This window comes from Vidua chalybeata, chromosome Z (genome assembly GCF_026979565.1).
Source record: "Vidua chalybeata isolate OUT-0048 chromosome Z, bVidCha1 merged haplotype, whole genome shotgun sequence".
NCBI lineage: Eukaryota > Metazoa > Chordata > Aves > Passeriformes > Viduidae > Vidua > Vidua chalybeata.
This window is the reverse complement of record NC_071570.1, coordinates 13,559,299-13,582,851: the sequence shown is the minus strand read 5'-3', so window position 1 is coordinate 13,582,851 and position 23,553 is coordinate 13,559,299. Positions and strand designations below refer to the sequence as shown.

At 38.1% G+C, this 23,553-nt stretch overlaps 1 protein-coding gene across 4 annotated transcripts in view; it reads right to left on the bottom strand.

Moving 5' to 3' along the window:
* FRMD3 (FERM domain containing 3) overlaps positions 1-23,553 on the bottom strand; it is a 123,544-nt gene that overhangs the window by 94,470 nt on the left and 5,521 nt on the right. The window contains exons 1-2 of one of the 4 annotated variants that reach the window (XM_053931589.1): positions 4,771-5,062; positions 2,509-2,563 (exon numbers count right to left, since the gene is read on the bottom strand). The exons of 1 other annotated variant lie outside the window; for it this stretch is intronic. In XM_053931589.1, the coding sequence (XP_053787564.1) occupies positions 2,509-2,547 (39 nt within the window). In that variant the 5' untranslated portion in view covers positions 2,548-2,563; positions 4,771-5,062. Of the gene's footprint in view, positions 1-2,508; positions 2,564-4,770; positions 5,063-23,553 lie in introns of those variants that run through there. 2 more of the 4 variants (XM_053931591.1, XM_053931592.1) reach the window with 2 other exon arrangements.

The window sequence follows — 23,553 nt, the reverse complement described above, 5'->3', positions numbered from 1 at the left end:
TGGTCACCATACCAAGGCCTTTCACTTAATCTTAGTAATACATATCTTGCCTAGCAAACAGTATTAACCGTGCATATTGAGCTAGGCAAAAGGAGAAAATTAGCTCATGTGAAATACTGATCCAACGAGATTAGTACTGTTTTTTGACAAAAATTACACAGCAGATGCTGTCTTTTGCTAGCAATGCAATTTGGCTATAGTTCAGCTGGTCATGTCTGTGGTTTCCCATATGCTGCATTTTATTTTTTGTTTCTATTGAGACTAATACAGAGACTTGACCTGCATGCCAGTAGATTCGTCCGGGGTAGAAATTGCTCTTTCTATCACCCCCCCTGCAAAAAAATGGGAGGTGCCATTCACACAAGAAGGAGGAGTTAAGTTGACTCTGGGAAAGTGGACTTCTGAAAAATGGCCTAAAGATATGAGCTGAATTTTAGCCAGACATTTTCACAGCTTGCAGGTGCAACTTTTATTCATGTACTACTAATCAACATTAAAAGGCTATTTCATATTGGATATTAGAAAAAATTATTCACTATGAAACAGGCTCCCCAGGTACATGGTTGAGAACACCAGTTTTTGAGGTATTTTAAAAGACATATAGACATGCTGCTTAGGGACATCATTTAGTGGTGAACTTGGCAGTGTTAGTTTTATGGCTGGACTTGATGATCTTAGAGGCCTTTTTCAACTTAAATGATTTTATATTTAAATGCAGAAATATATTGTCTCATACTTTAAGAATGATAAAATTCTTAATTGTATGAAGCACTTATTATCCAACAAGGGAACAAAAAACTTTGACTCATCAGTCCAGCTATTAAAAGATAATTATGACCTTTGAAAAGATTCTGAATTAATTGGCAGAAGTTAAACAAGAAAACAATAAAAAGTTGCAACTTACCATCTATTATGCTTATTTAAAGCTTTAGAAATAGGTGCTTTTCTTTTCAAATCCAGTTTCTGACCACAGCATCACTTTCTATATTCTCCTTCATTTCTTACTTTTCTTGCTCTAATTCAGTCATTTTCCTCTTTCCTACTTTCCATTTTCTCCAAGTAAGATTTATAAGTAAAAATAATTACAAATTAGTAAAAGGAGACTTTATAAAGGAAGCACAAAATATATAGGAGTAAGAAAGCAAAAGTGAAGGTGACTGCCAGTAAGAGTAGGCTGAAGTTTTATATTTTGACTATAGTACTGTAATGTGTTGTAAAATGACAGCAGTATCTGCCCAGCAGTGCAAACACAAAAGAAAACCTACTACATGCAAAAAATCCTACATTTATTTTGTGATTTTTTCCAAATTAATTCTTCAGTGTTTTGAAAGCAGTGGCTGATGCTGAACCATTTTATTTGCTTACTGGTTGCTACTGCTTATGGGTTTCCAACATGTTAAACCAGGCATTAAATTATTTTAAATGGCAGATTCTGGTCCACAGCCAGCTTGTACTTTGTCAAGGCTCCACCAATGGCCCAGATATGCAATGCCTTTTACATTCTGGCAGGAAATTCTTCCCCCTCTCTCTCAGAGCTTTGGGAAGTAGCTGCAACTTGCTCTTTCAGTTCCCAGTTGCTTAGAAAACATGTAGTGCCTTTTGGCATTGCAGAGATGGAATCAGCACAGAACAACTACTCCCTGATGCCTGTCCTTCTGGACAGTGAATTAATCGACATCTACTTTCAGTAGACTCAAATTAATGACATAGTTCTTTGTTAACTGTAATATTCACAGAGTAAATATCTCAATGACCAAGTCAGTGTGATTCATAAAATAATTACAGATCATCATCAGGATACGAGATTTTGGTCCAAAACCTGTGAATGGAGCTTTGGGAAGTTCATTCTTGTGAGCCATTCCAAGATGTTGCATCCAGTCCTCTAGAAAAAAACTTTTATAATCTCTCTAAAAATCACCACTTATGAGAGCTTGCATCAAAATTAACTATTTTTCTTTAGTGTGTTAGGAAAGTACATCTCAGCTTCAAAATTAGTTTGTATGCAGGGAGAAGGAGAGATGGGAAGGAAGAGCAAGAGAGCTCAACTAGTGACAGATTGTACAATACTGGCTTCAAGTTGGTAAGTCACAGTACTGTGCTGAATGACACAGCAGCTACTGAAAAGACATACTTGTAGTTGCAAATTCAGAACCGGTCCAGGCTGTAAAACTGGGCATACAAGTCATTAATTTCCTCCGCTGAAGCAGGTACTACATCACATGTGGAACTTCATGTGGCTGGTGATTGCCCAGACCCCTGATCTGTGGAGGTCTCTCTGCAGGGCCTCTCCCCGCCCTCGAGGGAGTCAACAGCTCCTCCCAGTTTTGTATCATCTGTGAACTTGCTCAGTATCCCTTCCAGTTCTGTGTCCAGGTCATTTATGAAGATGTTGAAGAGCAGAGGGCCGAGGATGGGGCCCTGTGGAGCCCTTCCAGTGACAGATTCCCAGCCTGATGTCACCCCATGCACTGTAACCCTTTGTGCCTGACCCATGACCCAGCTGCTCACCCATCCCATGATGTGTTTATCCAGATGCGGGCTGCACATTTTGTCCAGAAGGATCCTGTGAGAGACAGTATCAAAAACTTTACTGTCTTCCCTTGGTCAGCTGGGTGGGTTACCTGGTCATGAAAGGAAACCAGGTTCAACAGACAATTAGGTTTTGCTTTCAAAGCCATGTTGGCTACGACTGGTGACTGCATAACCCTGTAGTGTTTTTCAATAATTCCCAGAATAATCTTCTCCATAATTTTACCAGTCACTGGAGTGAGACTGATAGGCCCACAGCTTCCAGGCTCCTCCTTTTCATCCTTCTTGAAAATTGAGACATTTGACACATTTCAGTCAACTAGGAACTCTTCAGATTCCCGAGATCACTCAAAAATCATTGAGAGAGACCTCACAATGACGGCAGACAGTACTGAGTATTTTAGTATTCTCAGATTAATCCCATCAAACCCCATAGATTTGTAGGGATCCAACTGGAGCAGCAGATTCCACACAACTTCAGGGTCAGCTGAGGTTTTATAAATGTCGCACCCACAGCCCGCCATCTCAGGACACTGGGACTCCCAGAGCCCATCATCAGTGCTGAAGACAGAGGCAAATAAAGCATTTAACAACTCTGGCTTGTCTGTGTCCCTGTTCATGAGGTTATCATCCTCATTCTGCAACTGGCCAATGTAATTTCTACACTGCCTTTGGCTATTAATGTATTTTTTTAAAACTCTTTTTTTTTTTTTTTTTTTTTTTTTTTTTTTTTTTTTTTTTTTTTTTGTTCCTCGCAGTTCTGGCCAGCTTCAACTCCAGTTGAGCTTTGCCACACAAATTTTCTCCCTACAGTGATGAGCAGCATCTCTGTATACTTTCCATGTCACCTGACCTTGCTTCCACTGGGCTTACACCTTCCTTTTTTACTTTATCACCAAAAGAAGATCCTTGTTCAGCCAAGCCAGCCTTTCACTTTGCCTGCTTAACAGGTGACATTTGGGATCTGCTGCTCCTGTGCCCTTCAGAGGAGATGCTTAAAAAGTGACCAGCACTGATGTATCCCAGCACCTTCAAAAGCATTTCCTACAGGAACTCACTAACTAGTTCCCTGAGAAGCCTGCAGTCTGCTCTTCCCATGCCCAGGGTTAAAGTTTTGCTCCTGACAACAGAAATTTTAAACTCAATTGCTTCATGGTCACTCTGGCCAAGCACAAATGACAACTTCATAAGTGACACCTTCTCAGTTAGTGAGCAACAAAACAAAAAATCAAAACCTGAACAGGCACAAACCAAAGAATTCCAGAAAGGATTCTGGTAGATTTGATTCTTCATCTAAAGATTGACTAGAGCAGAAAATACAGACCTTGCCATATTACATAAGAATATGAATACTTTGCCTTTTGTGAAGATATATTCAACATATAATTTTTTAAAAAAAGGGACAACAATTGAGAATATTTTAAAAAATTGAAGCAAATGCCTCTGGATTGCTACAAGTTAGGAATAAATCAGAGAACTTAGATTAATATAAGAAGATTGCTTACAACTTAGCCAAGAATTATTCATAAAGCAAAGAGGTAAAGGCCCAATTCAGATTTGCTGAATTTCTTCAGTACCATTTTGAGTATTCAGTATGGCTTAAACCAATGACTCTGTCCCATTCCTGAAGACTCTTTGTACCCTAAGTATATCCCCAACCACAGTATAGATACTACCATGAAAAAACTTTGAAGATATACAGTTTAACTGCAATAAGATGAATAATATGAATCGCACACTGAAAAAGAAATGTTCAATGGCAAGTTTTTGGCAGAACTTGCCCACTACTCTACAATAAAATTGTAAGCACATCTTAATATTCAAGCTCCAACTACACCTTGAGGCATCCTATAGTGACTAGAATAGAAATACACCAAATTTGTATGTTGTAACTGGACTGCTGCCAGCTTCAGATGTTGGTTATGGCATAAATAGGACTAAAATTGTTTTGCAAGCATTCTATAGACCCAAAGAAAGAGCACCTGCCCAGTGAAGCTGATAAGGAAACACATAAAGAGGATGAAGTCAGAGAAAGCTCTAATGTTTCTACACAAATAAAATCTTGTCCTTGTTGCATTAGCAACAAAGCAAATCCTTGGGGTCCCAGCTGACCACCTCATGGACCTATACACAGAAAGATTCAGGAGCCCCCCAGCTACACACAGATTTTGCCCCGTAGACAACTCCACTGCCTAATACAGGTGGCATGGCAAATTATCCCTATCCTGTGCAGCCCCTCACCATTGCCAATGAACTCCATCCTTCTCCAAGATATTGATGAAGTGCTGTCCTCTGTCTCAAGGCAAGGAAGCAGCCATACCTTCTACCAGCCAAGGCAGCAGAGGCCACCAGGGTGTGGTCAGTAGCCCTGGTGGCACAGCAACAGGCTACCACTGTCACCCCTCCATCAGATCTTGAGGCACAAAGGGAATTGTGAAGTACATGTAGCAATGCTATGGTTCCTGTTCTTAACACTACATTGCTAAAAATTTGCAAGAGCAAAGCCTAGGTCCTGCCTCCATCCCAAGAGACAAGACAGCCTTATAAAGAGTGGGTGTGCAGGTGTGTATGAATAAATGAAAACACTCTCTGCTCAATGACATCACAGATAGATAGAATCAATTCAAGACCTGAGATGTTAAATGACAGAGACTTTAGTTACACATCAAAAGATAATGGACCAGAAAGGTTTCTGTTTGAAACTATCAAGTGGTTCAGGAGCTGAATAATTGAGCTGAAAATTTCAGATAATGATAGCAGCTTCCAGCCTTCAAGTATTTTCAGAATAATTTTAACCCACTGCCCCTAAATAAAAAAAAACCCTTCCCCTAAAAAAAAGCAGCATCTTAAAAATAGAAAACAGATAAATACATTAGAACATGTCCTTTCTGCACAGAAAACCACAAATAAATAAGTAAATGTTTTTACAACCAAGTAATAAAATGTATTGATTCCCATTTACCAAAAAACCTTTGCTGATACAAGGACATCTTTGTGATCAGTAATTCAGCCTTTAGTAATACTATATAGAATTCAGTGAAGTACTGAGCAGGAATCAGAAATATGCTCATAATAATCCTTTCTATAAATTATGTTTCATGAGAAACTGCATGCCCCAAAATGTCTTTCTCTTTAACTGAAATAGGTGTGTTTAGAGACTTACACTTCAATTCACTTTACAGCTCTTTCATATAGGCTAAATTAGGTTTATGAAAATGGAAGAAGCTAAAAACTTGCTCTTAAATTACTTACAAAAATTATATTATTAATAGGCTTGATTACTTTTAGTTCAAAAGCTGAGTAAAACTTATATTTTCAAAAACACTGACGTTCTATTCTCAGAAAATTATTTATTATTAAATGAATTTCCAATCTAACACTGTCTCTCCCCTTTAAAGTGCTTTCAAACATCATTTTGTTGTGATAAAAAGAAAATAATACAAAAATAGGACTGACATACTTTTGTGACCTTTCTTTAAAGAATATTACCTACATTGAAAGATCTGTTTCAGGAAATGTGAATACCTGGGACCTTTATATTTGTCTCCTCCTAAGCACAACAATTAATTAAAGAAAACACAGAAAACACAGCCTTGCAAATTCTCTTTAAATTGACAATTCACTGCTTTACAGGCCAGTGGCAGAAGTGCCCAGGAACATAAAGCAGCACAGCAGCACAGCAGCACAGTCAATATGCATGCCAGCATTCTCAGCCCTGACCTACCCTGCACCGTGCAAACACTGCCTGCAGTCATAGACATTTGCATTTGAAGGCAGAATTTAACCCACAAGATGAACTGCAAAGGTGGAAATGTTTACAAAAATCCCTCATCAGGCATAATTTATAGTAGTAAGGAATGATTTTCAGTTGCAAACTAGTCACGATTTTTGCTTGCTAATTTTTGTCAGTAAAACCTGAAGCCAAACTGGCACTTCAGCCATTATACACAATGAAAACCATTGGGCAAGTGCACTTGATTTAAAATAGCAACCAGGAAACTACTGACACAAAATTAAAAAAAATCCATTTTAATATTTGTACTTCTTCCTTTAGATTAGTTGTCTGTATTTGCTAATCTTCAAAAACATTATCCAATTCAACCATGTCATTATATTAAATATACATACCTAATTATTTAAGAAATTAAATATCACCAAGCCTGGGTTCAATGCTTCCATTTGCATTTGGAAGACTTCCTAAAGCTAGACATAATTTCCATTTGTGTTCCGTTTTAATGGGAGGATGGGCACTAGAATTCAACTGAAAAGTAAACAAAATAAATGTCTACTAATTAAAATTAAACTATGGCTTGGAAGTGAGTTGGAAGTGTGGATTGTCTATAGTACTACTTTCATGTGTGTTCCTGGGCTTATATCTTTTTCTTATCATTTCTTCAGTTCTTATCAGTTTCTGAAATTTGTATAAGACATTGAGGTGAACAATCTGTGTAACTGTTCAAGGAAAGCTATTGCTGCAAATATTGTATGTAAAAATATTATTAAAAAGTTGACCTTTTTAAGGTTTGTCATGTTGGAAAGGGTTGTACTTTTTTTAATTTGGTGCTATTAAACAATTCAAATTTCAGATTCTACTAGGTATTTAATTATTTAATCCTTAATATTGTGCAGAGAAAATGAAGCAAAGCATCTATAACAACTATTGATAACACTCTATTATGACAATAGGATGGTTTGTAACTTTCTCTTTTTCCTTGACTACAATTCAGGATCACAGACTGGACTAACATCATCGCAAGAAAATCCAGCTTATTATCTGTTTGCATCAGGCATAAAATCAGCTTTATTATAGTACATAAAACAGCCTCAGCATTCTGAGTGCTTGAATAAGACAGTCTTTGGGAGAACTATGTAGCCTTACACAAATTATTAATTTCACCTGACAGCAGTTCAGAATTGTTGCATAAAATTAACTTTCAAAGCTCATGTGATGCTCATGTGATTTAGATAGTGAATTCTCAGTTTCATTACTGAAGTGCTAGGTGTAACATTTAAATTAGCTACTATTCTTGCTGGAAGTCCAAGACTGACAGTAGGTCTGTACCAGCAGAGCTGGATACAATACTCCAAACCTCTGTTAACTTCAACACAGCAAGCTAAGAAACCACTTACAGTATGTTTAAAAAAATGAAGACCAGTACCAAAATGAAGTCATGCCTCTGAGAAAATGACCCTCCTCAGTGTAAGCTAATATAACTGTAATAATTTTTAAAAATATTTCAGAGCAACTGCTCTTATGTGCTGTTCATGTGCAGAGTCCAGATTCCAAGCATAATTCAGGAAATAAAGGTGACTCATGTATAGTCCATGTACAATATATAATACATACAATTCATACAATTCAACATATCCTCCACCACGTTGCTTTTACTAACTTCATTGAAACCACTCAGTTTGTTTCACTCACCTTAATGCACATTGGAGTCATTTTTCAAAAAGAGCTTACCATTTCTCCATACTAGAACTGCTAGATATAAATTTCTGTTTCTCACCCTGAGCTTTTGAAGTGGTTTCCACCTAAAAACTGATCTATTTCCTGCATCCTTTCCAGTGATGTTTTGCATAGATCTGCTTCAAGGGGATGTTGCAAACTGGTTAAACAGAAGTTGTACATGCCTTAATCTGAAATTTTAAAAATTATGCAAGCTCTGTGTATTATTCATGGTATGGTTTTGCCTAAAGTTGATGCAAATCATAACCCCATTCCCACAGTAACTTAGATTAGCTGTAAAGCATTACAAATAACTTCTAACTTCCCTCCAAATCCACTCTGCTAAGAGTTGGACAAGCATGGATCTATCCAATTAGTTACATGCTTATTTAACTGGCATCAATGCATTTTAAGGTACCTAAACTTATATGCCTTCATATTTAAAGGCATTGGCCCAATTCATTTTCTGTAGTTAATGAACATGTAATCTGTCATACAGCTTACTTATAACTGAAAAAATATAATGGAAATATAATGGAAAAAAACATTTTAAGTACACTAAAATTTAGATGCAATGAAAGGTGCATGTATTTGAATATCCCTCTCCTGCATCTCTAGTAACAGCAGTAAGGAGAGCACTATGTAGTTAAAGAGAAATCTGCTGCAAAATAAGAAAACCACTTTCATAAATCAGGTCTACCACATTGAACTTTACACATAATATCGCTGAGTAGCTAATGAATAATGAAGAAAGCATAAAAATGGTTTTCCTTCACATATTTTTTTCAGGAATAGAAACTGACACAGTGAGTTGGCATTCTTCAACCCACAATCTTAAATCACTCTAAACAGCCATTTAAAGATAACTGTGAAATGTTCATTTAAAAATATTAAAGTTACTTAAGTTTGTAATTTTCTAGCAGACATTCCTTATATTGCTGTCTTTGAGCACTAACATATAAACTGATTGTCTTATGCTGAAAGCCTGTTACCTAGTCTAATTTTAACTATTCTAGTTTAGTAAATTAATCTAGTCTAATTCAACCTAAGCTAGTCAAATACCTTATACAAATCAAAAGAAACACTTGCTTTTTTTCCTAAATGGAGTTTCATTTTCCCTAATCCCTCAATTTTTTTTTCTCCAAAACAGCAAGCTACATTGAAAATCAATAAGCAGCTCACCTGCACTTGCACCTTATACAATGTTCCCTAATACTTTGCTAAACCTCTGAGTTTTTCACATTAAAATTTTCACATTAGAGATGCCAGCCATTTTTTATTATCAAAAAGTGTAATGTTTTTTAAGAACTGAAAATCATACATCTTTCAAGGTCAGAGATTTGCTATATAAAACTATAGCAATTTTTAGTAATTGAAGTGCACAATAGATTTGAATCTCACCTTTCAAAGCTGTAGATAATATTAGAGACAACCCTGAAACACAGCAAATATAAATCTAGATTATATCATCCAGAAAACTGTGACTCTGCCAGCACACAACAGGGCAGTAGCAATCAGTCAGAATTTTCCATGCCAAATTCAAAGCAAAGTATTAAAATATCATTTATTAATTGTAAATGATATTCCACTGCTAAGCATCCAGAGATTTATTACCTTCTTTTAAGCACACCTAATACACAGCCAGCTTCACAGCCCATGCATCCTTGGTCTGTCAAGGAACAATTTTAAAAACCTCTTTCTTGTTCAGTTAATTGTGAAGTATGACAAAGCTCATGCTCTCATAACACACATCTACTTTGTTTCCTAAAATCATATTCTTACTACAAATAATCATTATTCATCCTAACCCCTAAGCACACTAAAGTATAATAAATGAAGATATTATTTCATTATTGTTATTATGTGAGTACATTATCCCAATATCATATCCTCTAGCCTGCTAAATGCCATTCTGCTCCACTGGTATCTTTCCAAAAAATCACACAAAGATTTTTTCCATGGTCTCCTGCTTCAGCATATTCCTTTATGTAGTCAAAGTCTCTGGTTCTCATGGGGGACTTCAGCCACTCTAATGTCTGTTGTAGGAGCAACACAGCAAAGCACAAACAATCCAAGTGGTAGTTGGAAAGCATGGATCACAACTTTCTGCTACTGGTGATGGAAGGGCCAACCAGAAAAACTGGGCTGCTGGACCTTAAACTAAATAATTGGGAAGATCTGGTTGCAGATGTGAAGGCTGTGGCAAGCTTCATTACAGTAACCATAAGACCATGGAATTCTGTATTGCTTGAGGAGGAAACAGCCCTGGGCTTCAGGAGAGTTAACTTCAGTCTCTTCAGGGACCTTCTTTGAAGAATTTCATGTGAACATGCTCTGCAGGGAGAAGGATCCTAGAGTATTCAACAATCACTTTATCCAGGCTCAAGACCAGTGCATGATGAGCAAGGAATTCCTGTCAAAACTCAAACATAGGCAGGAGATATAAAGGAGGTGAAAACAGGGACAGGTCACCTGGGCCAATTACTGTGATGTTGTCAGAGTATGAAAAAATGCAACAAGGAAGCCCAAGGCCCATTTGGAATTAATCCAGCCAAAAACATCCAGGATAACAAGAAGGGCTTTTTCCAATACATCAAAAGCAAAAAGGAAAGTGTGAGCCTATTTCTGTGCGAAAACAGGAACCATTGCAACAGAGGCTGCAGAGAAAGCAGAGATACTGTATGCCGCTTTGGCTTCAGTCTTCACTGACAAGACCAGCCCTCAGGAATCCCTGACCCAGGAACAAGGTCTGGAGGAAGAAAGACTTTCCCTTGGTTGAGGAAGATTGGCTTAGAGATTGCTTAGGTAAACCTGCTATCCACAAATCCATGGGCCCCAATGGGAGTGATGGGAGTCCCACAAATGCTTGAGGGAGGTGACAGACTCTGTAGCTGGGCTATTCATAATCATCTTTGAAAAATCGTGGTGATGAGGAGAGGTGCCTGAGGGCTGGAAGAAAACAAATGTCATTTTGGTCTTCAAAAAGGGCAAAAAGGGGAATCCAGGGAACTACTGGCCAGTCAGCTTCACCTCAGTCCCTGGAAAGGTGATGGAATGGCTCATCCTGGATACCGTCTCTGGGCATGTGAAAGACAAGAAGGTGATAAGGAGTACTGAGCATAGATTCACCAAAAGGAAGTCATGCTTTACTGAAGTGATTACCTTCTGTAAGAGCACGTCTGAAGCCCCTCATTCTCCATTCTGCCTTCCGATTGCCACGGGAAAGAATCCCTTCCCCCACTGCAGCTCCGGCTTAGAACAGGACACAGCGCAGGTGGAACCACTAAACCGTCATGCTGGCTGTCCCGAACAAGGCCTGGCAAGAACTTGGCAAGGAGATGGCAAGGACTTGGCAAAGACCTGACGTGGACCCAGCACGGGACAGCCTGATGCGCGGCCTGCTTCTAATCTCCGTCCTTAAGCCAAATGAACTTTTGGGGTGACTCCCGTGGTCCTTCATTGAAGACATCTCATTTGCCTCGTTACCACTGTGACAAAGAATGAGAACCCTTCTCCCAAGGACTGAGACTGAGACCCCTACTATAGGGAGGAGGGGAAATTGGTGGTCTGACCACTAATGACATGACCTGTTTCCCTTCAGTAATTTCAATGGACTTATTCTTCATTGTATTCATCTTGCTTTGGTGGTTTCTGTGGACTCACCTATTCCCTCATGACGATTACAATGGACTTTCATTGTTACACTTGTTCCCCCCTCTTTTCTCTGTGGACTATAACTGGACCCCCGAGTCGACCAGAACTTCAAAGACTCCCCTGACACAACAGACGGATCCCCATCATCCGGACCACTGAGGATCTCGCCTGTGTTGGTAGCTATTCCCATCCCCCTGCTCTCTCTCTCTATCCTTTTATCTCCTTTCTGATCCCCACTATCGCATCTACTGTTTTGGCCCCTAATAAAGGTGCATTTGTTGTGATTAACTGATAATCCCTTGTTGTTTGCCTTTTTTGCACTTTTGGGATCGGTGAAAAGAACCATCACAACACCCTGCAATAAGCAGATCGTGACACCTTCTGTAATGGGATGTTGGCTGGATGGATGAGGAGAGAGTGGTGGATGTTGTCTATCTGAACTTCAGCAAGGCTCTAGGTAACATGATACCATAAAAGGCAAAGTCAGGGATACCATCTTGATGAGTGGATGTGGAGGTGGATTGAGAACCAGCTGAATGGCAGATCCCAGAAGGTGACTCAGTGACCAGTTAGTGACGCAGAGTCTGTTTGGAGGCCTGTCACAAGTAGTGCCCCCAAGGTTCAATACTGAGCCCAATGATTTAGACAAAGAGACAGATGTCTCCTCAGCTGGTCACTGACAGCACAAAGCTGGGAGCAGTGGCCAGTACCCCAGAGTGCAGCCTTGACAGGATGGAGAGATAGGCAGAGAAGAACTGTCTGAAATTTGACAAGAGCAAATACAGGGTCCTGTACTGGGGAAGAATAACCCCAGACACCAGCTGGAAAGCAGCTCTGTGGAGAAGGACCTGGGGTTTCTGGTGGACAGCAAGCTGTCCATGAGCCAGCAGTGTGTTCTGGTGAAGAAGGCCAATGGTGTCCTCGGGGGCATTAAGAAGAGCAGTGCCAGCAGGGTGAGGGAGGTGATCCTGGCCCTCTGCTCAGACCTGCTGAGGCACATCTGGAGTGCTATGCCCAGTTCTGGGCTCCTCAGTGCCAGAGAGACATGGAGGTCCTGAAGCAAGTTCAGTGGAGGGCCACAAACATGATTATCTACAGATAACTTTCACCCACCTGTTCCCTGTTGTAGCTCAGCCTATCAGGTGCCCATCAGGACCGTCTTACTTTAAGCCTCCTTGTCTCCTTCCTCATGAGTGAGAGAGGATAACAATCACTTATTCTTCTTAGCTCCCACAGTACCTTTTTTAAACTTCCAAAACAAGGAGCTGCATTTCATTCCAGGTCAGACCTTTTGCAGAAAAAAACTGAATGCAAAACACATTTCATTATAATGTTCCAATCCCCTCTTTTCTTGGCAAAGATTGCAATATGCAGAGACCACCACACCACACTGCCCTGCGTCATTTCTTCATCTACTGGCACCCATGTAGGTAACAGTCTCAATTTAAGGACTTGGGCTCAGAACCCTGGCTTAGAAAATAACTCAGTTGCATTTGATGATTCAATAATTATTGCCTTCCTTTGTGAATATTGTCCAATCAAATTTATTAACTATATTGGCAAAATATATGTTAATACATGCATACAGACTGCTATGTTTTCCTTCCCATTTGTCATGAACCAAGAGCACACACAGATTCAAATACAACTTCTCATCTGCAGGAAGCTATTTTATTTATATATATAATATACTATTCTACTCTATCTGTATCCTTAGACATGACAAGGAATTGCATCTTACTTTGTGTTACTTTGTGCAAAATGGGGTCTTTATCCAGGCTCTGTGGCACTATTGTGATAATGCAGTAAACACTACTGTCACTGCCCATGGAAATGCACTCCACATGTTTCATTCTGTTTCAAGCTGTCATTTGCATGTTGGCTCTCAGTTGCTTGCATTTATTAGATATATAGAGATAACTGAAGCATCTGAGTATTAGTTGTCTGGTATGACTTTTTTAAATTACAGAAATAAAATAACACATATTCTTAATGAAAGTTGCTCAAACTTTCACAACATATATTTTTAGTTTAAAAATGGCAAGTCCTGCAAAAATAAAATTTTAGCATCTTAGAGAAAACAATTTACTAGTATGGAGGAAAATTATTATCAGCTCCTTTTGCAAAAAAAGAAGAAAAAGGTAGACTGATAATCTGTGAAAATTCTGGCACTGAGGAACAATGGGCTCTGAAAGAACATGATTCTGCTTTCACCACACCAAATTATAAGCCCCTGAGAGGTATATGGTGTGATTTCTGGAAATTCTGAATGCTACCTATGCTGTAGTCTCCATTTATATTCCCAAATGGTTGTCTTGTAAACAATATCGAAAAATAGAGTGCTTCAGATGATCTGGTGCACCTGAGGTCTGGCAGTAACTCTGCTGTACACAAGGTCATAGCTTGTGAGAATGGCAAAGGTACAGGAAAGCTTAATGCTTAACATTCCTCAGAGACACAATATCTACCCTGCACAGCACAAAAGCAAATTTTTCAATTAAGCCCACCAGCTCTGGAACAGTGACAGTGTAGAAACAGCCTGCATGTTGACTTCTCTCCTGAGCACTTCAGGGGGACACAGTGACCTTGCACCTTGGGTGAGTATTACAGATACACTGTGATCAATGCAAGCTTCATCCTCTCTCTCTGAAAAATGGGAGAAGCTCAGAAGGCAGACCATGAATAAGAATGGTAACTCATTTTTCTACACTACTCATAGCAAAGCACATTCTCATTCATGAGCTTTGCAGAAGACAAGTTCCAGTGCAGTGCAGAACACTCTATCCCACACAGTCACCTGAGGAACTAAATGTTTCTTTTGAAATACAAATCTCAGAGAGCATATTCCCACATGAATGTATCCACATGTATAGAAGGGAGATCATTCTATCTCAGATTTTTGAATTTTATCATCATTCTTGCAGAACTGAGAAAGTGCTTCAAATTAAACAGCCATTACAGCCTCTCTCCCAACATCAGATTTTATCTTTAAAATCTCCTTTAATCCTTAAAACCTACACCTCTCAGCATGCCCAATGGAACATTATAAATAGATATTAGGGGATGAATAGTCCCACTAAAACCACAAAATTAATGGAAAGAATCCTTTATTTGGATATGAGGGACTGGACCACCTCAGTCAGCCCATTTCCGAGGCACAGCCCTGGCAATGACCCTGGGTAAATGCAGCCCCACTTCAGGCATTCTGCAATCTCATATTGTAAGCCCATAAAACTGAACTCCAATACTGCCCACTCTGGCTAAACATTCCTATTGCTCATGTCTAATTTTTCACCAACTATACTGCTGTGTCCTAAATGCCAAATGCTTAATCAAATCTCCAGACCAAGACCAAGGAAGATGGAAAGCAACAGGCTTTTTGTACTCCACACACTCATACTCTTTCAGGGATAAAGGCAGTCACTCAACATACAACTTTACCATTATATCTTGCAACATTTTACTAATTGCCTCACTGTCAGAGAACTCTTCCAGAATTTGCTTAATCAAATTCTCATACCAGCTAAGCCAGGGGGTGTCCCCACTGCACAAAGGTCAGTGTTGTAAACATTTTTCATTTACTTAACAGAAAGCATGTTCCACACCAAATCTGTAGCTGTAGCCCACATCCCCTTTGTAGCCTTCAATATTTTTGGTCTCCCTATACCATGAACAAGGTTTGACTACTAGCATATGCTCTTTTACATTTGGGCCACTAATAAGGTGAAGGACGCCATCAATATTACAGCAGATCTGGCACTGGTTCAAGCAAATTTGTGTAGATGAAGGAGCAATCATTAAGGCTTTACAGACACACTTTCCTCCAGTGTCTAAAATCCTCCCCACATGCCCTCAAGTGCTGGAGTTCATTTTGATCTCTGATGTTGCTGAAAGATGTGCAAAAGCAGGCACAACATTAACCACAGACTAAGTGCTTGAGATGGCATTGTTTTGTTTATTCCAGTGAGTGCATAAAATATCTAGAATTCATTAATCGTGTAAGAATGATGTTTACTTTGAACAGAAATGTACAATTATCTTGTTCATAAAGCAGAAACCCCTCTCTCAGCAAGACAACTCAATTCATGGTTTCTTTCTGCAAAGAAATACTGCTACAAGAATCCCACTGAACCTTTGGGAGGACAGTACTTTCCCTCATATATTTAGCTGATCTATTTCAGGAATGCATGGGCAAAGCTTCACAGTTCAAAATGAGAAAAACAATATCCTGTAGAAGCAGATTCAACTTTAATTACAAAGCAATATCAAATTTGTACAGACACAGTAGGAAAACAGAATTTGTTAAACTGGTTTCCCCATGGATTCATAATCTTCCTGCACCATCCAGTCTGCAGGATAAAATGCTCAGAATCCTCCTCCAGTAAACGTTTTGGTTACTGCGTAAGCAGCAAATCCTCTGGAGACAGAGAAGGCAGAGGGAGGTTAGACAATGGAATTTCTTCTGCATCTCTCAGAGAAGTGCAAACATTATGTAGGGCATAAACCTGCTCCGCATGTTCACCACAATCACAGCTCTTCTTGTCTTCTTTGAGTACTGCAAAGTCAGTGAATTGAGAATTTCAGGATGAATTGTCATGTCACTGTGCCTACCTTCTTGTTCTTTAAAAAAACAGAAACTAGGAGAGCAGTTTAAAACTCACTTTGATGCGGTGAACAGAACAAAGAAGTTCTTTTCTCAACAGATTTCCTTTGTGACCAAATGTGAAAACATATAGTTTTGCTTCAAGGGGAAGAGGTCAATAAAAAGTATATTCACAATATTAGACAGGCAGCAGGGGAACCACAGAGCTGTCTCTCAGGCAGGAGAGGAGTGAGGACATCACCAGCAAAACCAATAACCTGCTTGGGAATCAAGAATAATACATGGCTTCTTGGGCCACACCTGTCAACACCTGGCAGAATTTTAATTGTTCTTGGAATACCACCAAAGTACGGCTTGGCTAAGCAGAAGAAAGACATCAAAATAATTTTTAGAAATTGGTGCCCTCAAAATTACCAAAATCTCCTCCTGCAAAGGGTGGAGAGAAGAAGAAAGAAGCCAAAGGCAACTAAATCCACATCTGCATCTTCCCGGTAATTTTCCAAACAATAAAAGATAAAGCTTTTAAAAGCAGGTTAATGGAAGACATCAAATGCAGTGCTTACATTCTTCCATCATCAGAATGAAGACTATTTATGGAAAATCTAAAAACAAAATACAACTTTCTTACAGGTTTTGGATTAATGATAGTTCTGATCACAAAGAAACAAGAGCATTCATAGAGTAAAACAAAGAACAGTGAAAAAGCAGATGCTTTTTCACTGTATTATTTATATGTATTATTCATACCAAATAATATATTAGCAGTGCTGAGTTTTAACAGGAAGAATAGGAAGTTTAGTTGTCAAAAGTTATTTGTTTCCTCATGCTTTGTGAAGGCATCTGCAGGACCTAGAAACATTTCCACTATTTCTGAACCACCCCAGTATTATTCAGGATTTCACATGATAGTGCAAATAAAAAGAATGGGAAAAAATCTGAACAATAAATACTGTAAGTTTTTAACAGTAAGGTTTTTTAAATCTCAATTTAAAAATGCATAAATACCATTAAAGCTTTGGAAGAGATATTTTAAGAATGTGATTTGAGTTGAGAGGGATCAGCCAAGCAGACCATGAAAAATAAGATTTTTTTTAATTTTAAAATCAATTAAAATAAATTGTAAGAATAACCTAGTTAATGAGCAAGAAGGTGTAGAAATTAAAGTTTTTAAGGTACAACACAGTTATTGCAAAACCTGATTAATATAAAAGAATTGCAAAACAACCCCATAGAGACAGTTAGGATATTATAAAAGCCTTACAACTGTACAGACTATATAGGAAAATTATAGGGTGTGCCCAAACACACAGATATACACATTACCCTATGCAGAGACTATGTTACAAGAGCAACAAAATATAACAAGCTAGTCAGATAATTCACAGAGTAAATAAATTCCAAAAGATTACCCAAACAAATAATTAAAAAAACACCAAAAACAACAACAAAACCAAACAAAAAAACCAACCAAACAAAAAAAAAACTACAACAAAACAAAACAAACAAAAAAACAAACCAAAACAAAAAAACAAAACAAAACAAAACCAAAAAAAAAAACCAAAAAAAAAAAAACAAAACACCACTAAAGCAAGAACACCCCAAGAAAAACAATCTCTGTCCAAAATATTGCATGGAACTTCTAGCCATCCTGGTCCAAAGACTAACTCCAGATCATTTTCATCAAAACAATGATCTGAAAAAGTACTTTGGGGTGAAGGGTAAAGATATCAAATCTGTGCCTAGACACAGACTCAGAAGGGAGTCTGTGTCTAGGCACAGATTTGATATATTTACCCATTACAAAGAAGGCAGTAAGCTGGGAGTTGCTGAAAGGCAGGAGTAGCAATCAAAACCACTGTGGCCACAAAGAACTGTAATTCCTGCTTCCCCTTCCTCCCCAATCCAACCCAGCCTTCTGTAGTTCTTCCTACACTCACAAGATGAATGAGCCTCTAACAGAGTCAGGAGAGACCAGTTATTCACACAAACCTAGCTGAAACAGAACTCAGCCCTTGACACCTGAAAGCAAATGTGAATATAAAACAAGGAGGGGAACATATTAGATTAGTAAAAATTACCTCAGTGGTTGCGACTGTAGATTTAAAAACTATGTGTTCTTTCACTGGAAAGAATTTCTACATAACAGAATGAAACAGAAGTACGGGTGCAAATGCTGGTAAGATGTAACCAATACTGCTATCTTTGCATTTTACCACATAATAACCAAAATCTCTACACAACTGAAATCTTGTTCTCTTCCTCATGAGCACAAAGGAGACACAAGGGTCTCTCCATTTATTCAAATAAAGTTGATTTCTGCCTCTGTCTCCTCTGTGGACACTGGCCTTCAGCAGCACAATTTTCCACATGCCCACATATATCAGCATCCCACTACTGGAATTTCTCTTCTACAGCAGCATTTTTCCACACTTAAGTTAAAGCTCAGGCCAGCTGCATTAATTACTTTGTGAGGTGTCATCATCACAATATGCATGAAGCATTCCCCCATTGTGTTTTCACTGAAATTACACCATAAATTCTTCTGGGCAAGATACAAGCCTCTGATTCTCAAGAAGGTAAGAGGATGAAAATTGTTATTTCTTTGATGCACACAATGTACACACAAAAAATAACCAGAACTGTCATGAACATACTGTCCTGAAACTGTGTGGATTGGTAATTTTCCATTTTGATGTGCCACTCTTCTTGCTTTAATCCCATGAGCCAGCAGCATGGTTTGGTTTGGGGACTGACAACTGCTCAACTCTTCTCTATTCTGCTGGCTGTTAAGTACCAATTGAGAGACCATATGAGAAAACTCCAGAAATCCTGGAAATGTGAGTGGATTCTCCAGTCAAAACAGAAAACCTCCCTGGATATGCACCTAGCAAATGGCAGGGGCACTTCGAGCTGCTGGAGTGATTTTTATCTGAATGGATGAATCTGCACACTGAATCACTCACAGCACTGTCTGTAAAAGCTTCTGTTGTTTCCTTCCCTTTCCAAGGATGGAGCTAAAGAAAACTCACACAGAGCAGGAGCAAGCAAGGTCAGTGCAGTGTGAGTCCATCAACTGGTACACTTAATGCCTCAAGATAAATTCTTGAAGTCACTGAAGTTCAGGCTGGCACAGCACAGCTTCAGAGTTTAACTCATACCACAACTAACTGTCCCATCTAACACAAGAGCAGGTATCATCCTCTGACTGTGCGGCATTTATTTTTGTTTCTCAATTTTAAATTAATAGGGTGAATGTGAAAGATCTGCTGCCTTTTGTTCTGAAAACCCCAAAAAAAATAGGATTAGAAGTATGTTCTGTAGCATTTCTGTAGCATGCACAGCACTCCACTACATTCTCATCTGCATTTTTGCAAGTATCTTCAAATAAAGAAACAGCCACATCTCATATATCACTCCTCTATAGGGTTTGGAGCTTGTGTCCATAAAAATGAAAACAGAACATCATTAACTGAAGTTGTGCAGAGTACTTTTGTATTAGACTCTGTTGCTAAGAACACTCAAGTGAAACAGCACACACATGCCCCCTACACTCCCCCAAAAAATCAAGACTGCCATGACAGAACAGATTACAGGTATAAATCCAAGATTACAGCCACATATTCTAAATGCAGATGTCTTGTAAGCACCTACTAAAACCAGTGTGACTCCTGGTTTAGTGACCAACAACTGTTTAAGAACCTCCTCAAAATTCTTCAGATTTTCCACTTAAAATGAAAGCACCATAAACACAGCTACCATTTCACATGTTTTAGTATCAAACTGTAAAATACATCTTCAGTCATTAAAAAAATCTCCTCTTTTCTTTCTTTTTCTTCCTTTTTAAAAATTGAGATTGCATCTATACTAAGACTACTAAAACCCTCCAAGCATTATGGAGTGTTGAAATGCACCACCCATGCCAGACAAACTGCTAGGACACAACAGTACTGCTTCTCCTAATTAGTATTCTTGCTGACTAGTTCCCAGGTAATGATGGGTAGGTAGAGAGTCCAGGGGCCATTCCCAAAAGGCAGTTCACACATAGACACTCTCTTTTGGAGACAAAAGCATTTGACTAGTCTCTGCATCTGGAAACAAAAGAAATACACACCATTGCAGTCTGAACTTCATGCATCAATATCCTCACAATTTCACCTTATTTATATTTAATAAATTATTACATGCTGTTGTAAATTCTTTTGACACTGTTTGGGTTTGGAAGATGAGGGTATTGTGTGTTTGTTTTCATTTTGTAATCCCATTTCTTTTTAGCTTTCTATTATGTGAAAAATGGGCATACAGACTGATGGCATGAAAAAGGTTTTACATGGTGTTGTCAGAAGTTCCAAAGTTATCTTTGCAACACTGCCCTTTCATAGCAAGTTTAAATATTATAACATCAGGGGAAAAATGGTCAGATGGAAATCATCATTTTAGTTTGTGTTTTTTTAAAGTACAGTTCTAATCCAAAGGGAGTTGCTATGGGAAAACACCACTGTGAGATAATAAATTTGAAAGGAGCAAAATTTGTCTTCAATACAAATTGTTTAGTTCTTCTTGGGCCTCAAGCAAACAAGGGAAAAATAACAGTATTGTTAATGAAAGTGTTGGCTCATTTAACATGTCTTCCTAAAGGAGTATTTAAGGAGCAATGATTTTGCAGCCACTTAATACTTATGTATCTTACTGCAATTATTTTGAATCACCGGACTTCCAACTATTGCACGAGTTATTTCCATTTGTGAAAACTAATGCTGAAAAAGAGCTTAATACCTTACCTCTCTTTACCTTTTCATTTCTGACCATGAACAGCCTTGAGAAATTTTATATAATATACAAATTAGCTCCATATACAAATTAGTATGATATATTTCCTATCAAGTTTCCAGAGGGGAAACTTTTCCTCTAAATATAACAGTACTAGATCATCAGTGTTTATTCTTCAGTAACTCCTACAAGCAGCAATCACAAATATGATGATTACTGTTCACACTTGGCTTACAACTGCCATAAAACAGCACCTATCTTGAAATGGCAAGCACACTGAAATGGCAAGAGCTGATTATCAATACGCCTCCAAAAACATGTTAGACCCTGAAAAGAGGAAAACAGAAACACTTTTAGGAATTGAATGCCTGTAGCTGGAAAAGATAACAAACTGACAGTAGAGGAGTGCAGAAAGAAAAGTGTGATATTGCTATTATTATTGTTGCTGTTGTTATCATTATCTTTTTTTTCATGCCAGAAAGAAGATTTAATATTGATTTATTTACTGCTGAATTATTAAAACTGTGTTTTCACTATCAGACAAGGAATTAAAACACAGTGAAAAGAAAGAACAAAAATGTGACTTGTAAGGTCTAGAATGGGTCTGTGAGAAGACAAGGCTAGGGAGGAAAATGAGAAGTATTTAAGCAATCAAAAATGAAGAAACAGACAAGAAGCCTCAGCTAAAGGAAGAACTATAAGGAGATACATTCCATATGCAGCAGAGAAAGGCACAGCCAAAGATGTATGCTGACAGCTTGACTTTAACAGGAAAAGGAGAGAAGGATTATCTGGAATGGAGGAGAAGTGCAAAAAGAGAGATAGAACAACAAAAAGATAAAGAGAACCACTTCAGTATGTTTGATTTAATAAGCCAAAATACCCGGAAGAACAAGAACCTGCGCTACAGAAAACAAGTATTTTAGCACAGAGATAATTACTTTCCAGTTTTCCAACCCACCTGCCTTTTTTGAGGAGGAAGAGAAAAATCAGCTGCCATTTTTCCCATTCTTTAACCTAATTGTTTAGAACTTGAGTTTTTAATACAATATCTGTTACAGGGGACCAGCAAAAACCATTCAGACTCTCTATTTCACCTTCCCATAGGAAAGGCATTAATCTCTCCTTTTCTTAAAGCTCAAAGTTCAGGAGCAGTGCGACACACTATTAAATAATTTCTACCCTCTACAGGAAATTCTATCTAGGAAAATACAACCAAAACATGACAATACATTACTTCCTTACAAATTAATTATTTTGGCCGGTTAATTCTGCCATATTATTTCTTCTTGGCTGCCTCCTCTATTCAATCTGTATCAGTGCACTGAAGATGCTTATATAGACAAGGGTGTCTCAAGGTACAAGAAAATCTTGTGGTGAGGTGCAAAAAGCCCTTTCAAGACAAAAAAGTGCATGAAGATCCTGCAAAGCATTCTGTATCTCACAGGAGCCACTTTCCTACTGCACAGGATCAAAATTATGATTTGCAGTTGCAGATATAAGCAGTGCTGCATCGTGCTATTGATTTTCCAGTTGCCTTTTATTATTACTTCAGATCCCCTTCTACTGTTCAGTTAGTGTCCAAACATGCCTGACCATAACCAATGTAAAAATTTTTATGCAAAACTGAAAAGAGTGGAAAAGTGAAAAGATTATACATATATTTTTAACCGGCAACTCTCCTTTTAGCCTGTTTCTTTTATATAGACAACTGTGTGTAAGGATACCTGTATTTTTAATGACTTTTTGTTTCTAGGCTTCAGCAGCAAACCCACCAATATATTAAGTTACTTATCATCTACATTGTTTCTTTTTACTGAAACACACATTCATCTTCAACCATGGATTGGGTAAGTCTTTAAGCACACATGCTTTTATTTACTAGCAACCAAAATATGAATTGCAATGTCAATCACAACACAAAGCAAATGGGCAGTTAAAAATTAAAGGCAAGATTATGGTCTTTAGGACAGAGAATTTTTAGATTTTGATCATTAACCAGACAGCATGAGAGTGTGGAAAAAAAACTAATTCATCATTAATAAGCTTTAGCCAACAGTAAAGCTGTTCAGCTGCAGTTTAGTATATGTTGGATAAAATCCTGTATAAACCAGCTTTGTGAGTATTTTCACTTAAAAAATAGCAAGAAAGAACAACAGAGTTTATGAATTGCTAGCCATATGGCAGTATTACACCTAGGTATGCACCTGTTCTTTATCAGAGACAAAGAAACTAATGTTAAGCAGTACCAAGTTTCAGGAGCACATATCAAAATCCATCAAGAGAACTAATTTCTTAATTTTTAATGAAAACTGCCAACACCCTAGTAATCTTCTAGCACCACGCTCTATTCCTGCTTCCTTTTCAGCCTTGGAAGGAGATAAAAGCACATCTTCAAGAATTATTAATGTATAAAAACAAAACAAAAAAACAAATCCCAAGAAACAAACAGAATATAAATACATTACATCAACTTTAATCAAACACATGCAATTACAACAGAGATAGCTTTAACCCATACGCTTAGCTTAATTAGAGAGTATTCTCATGT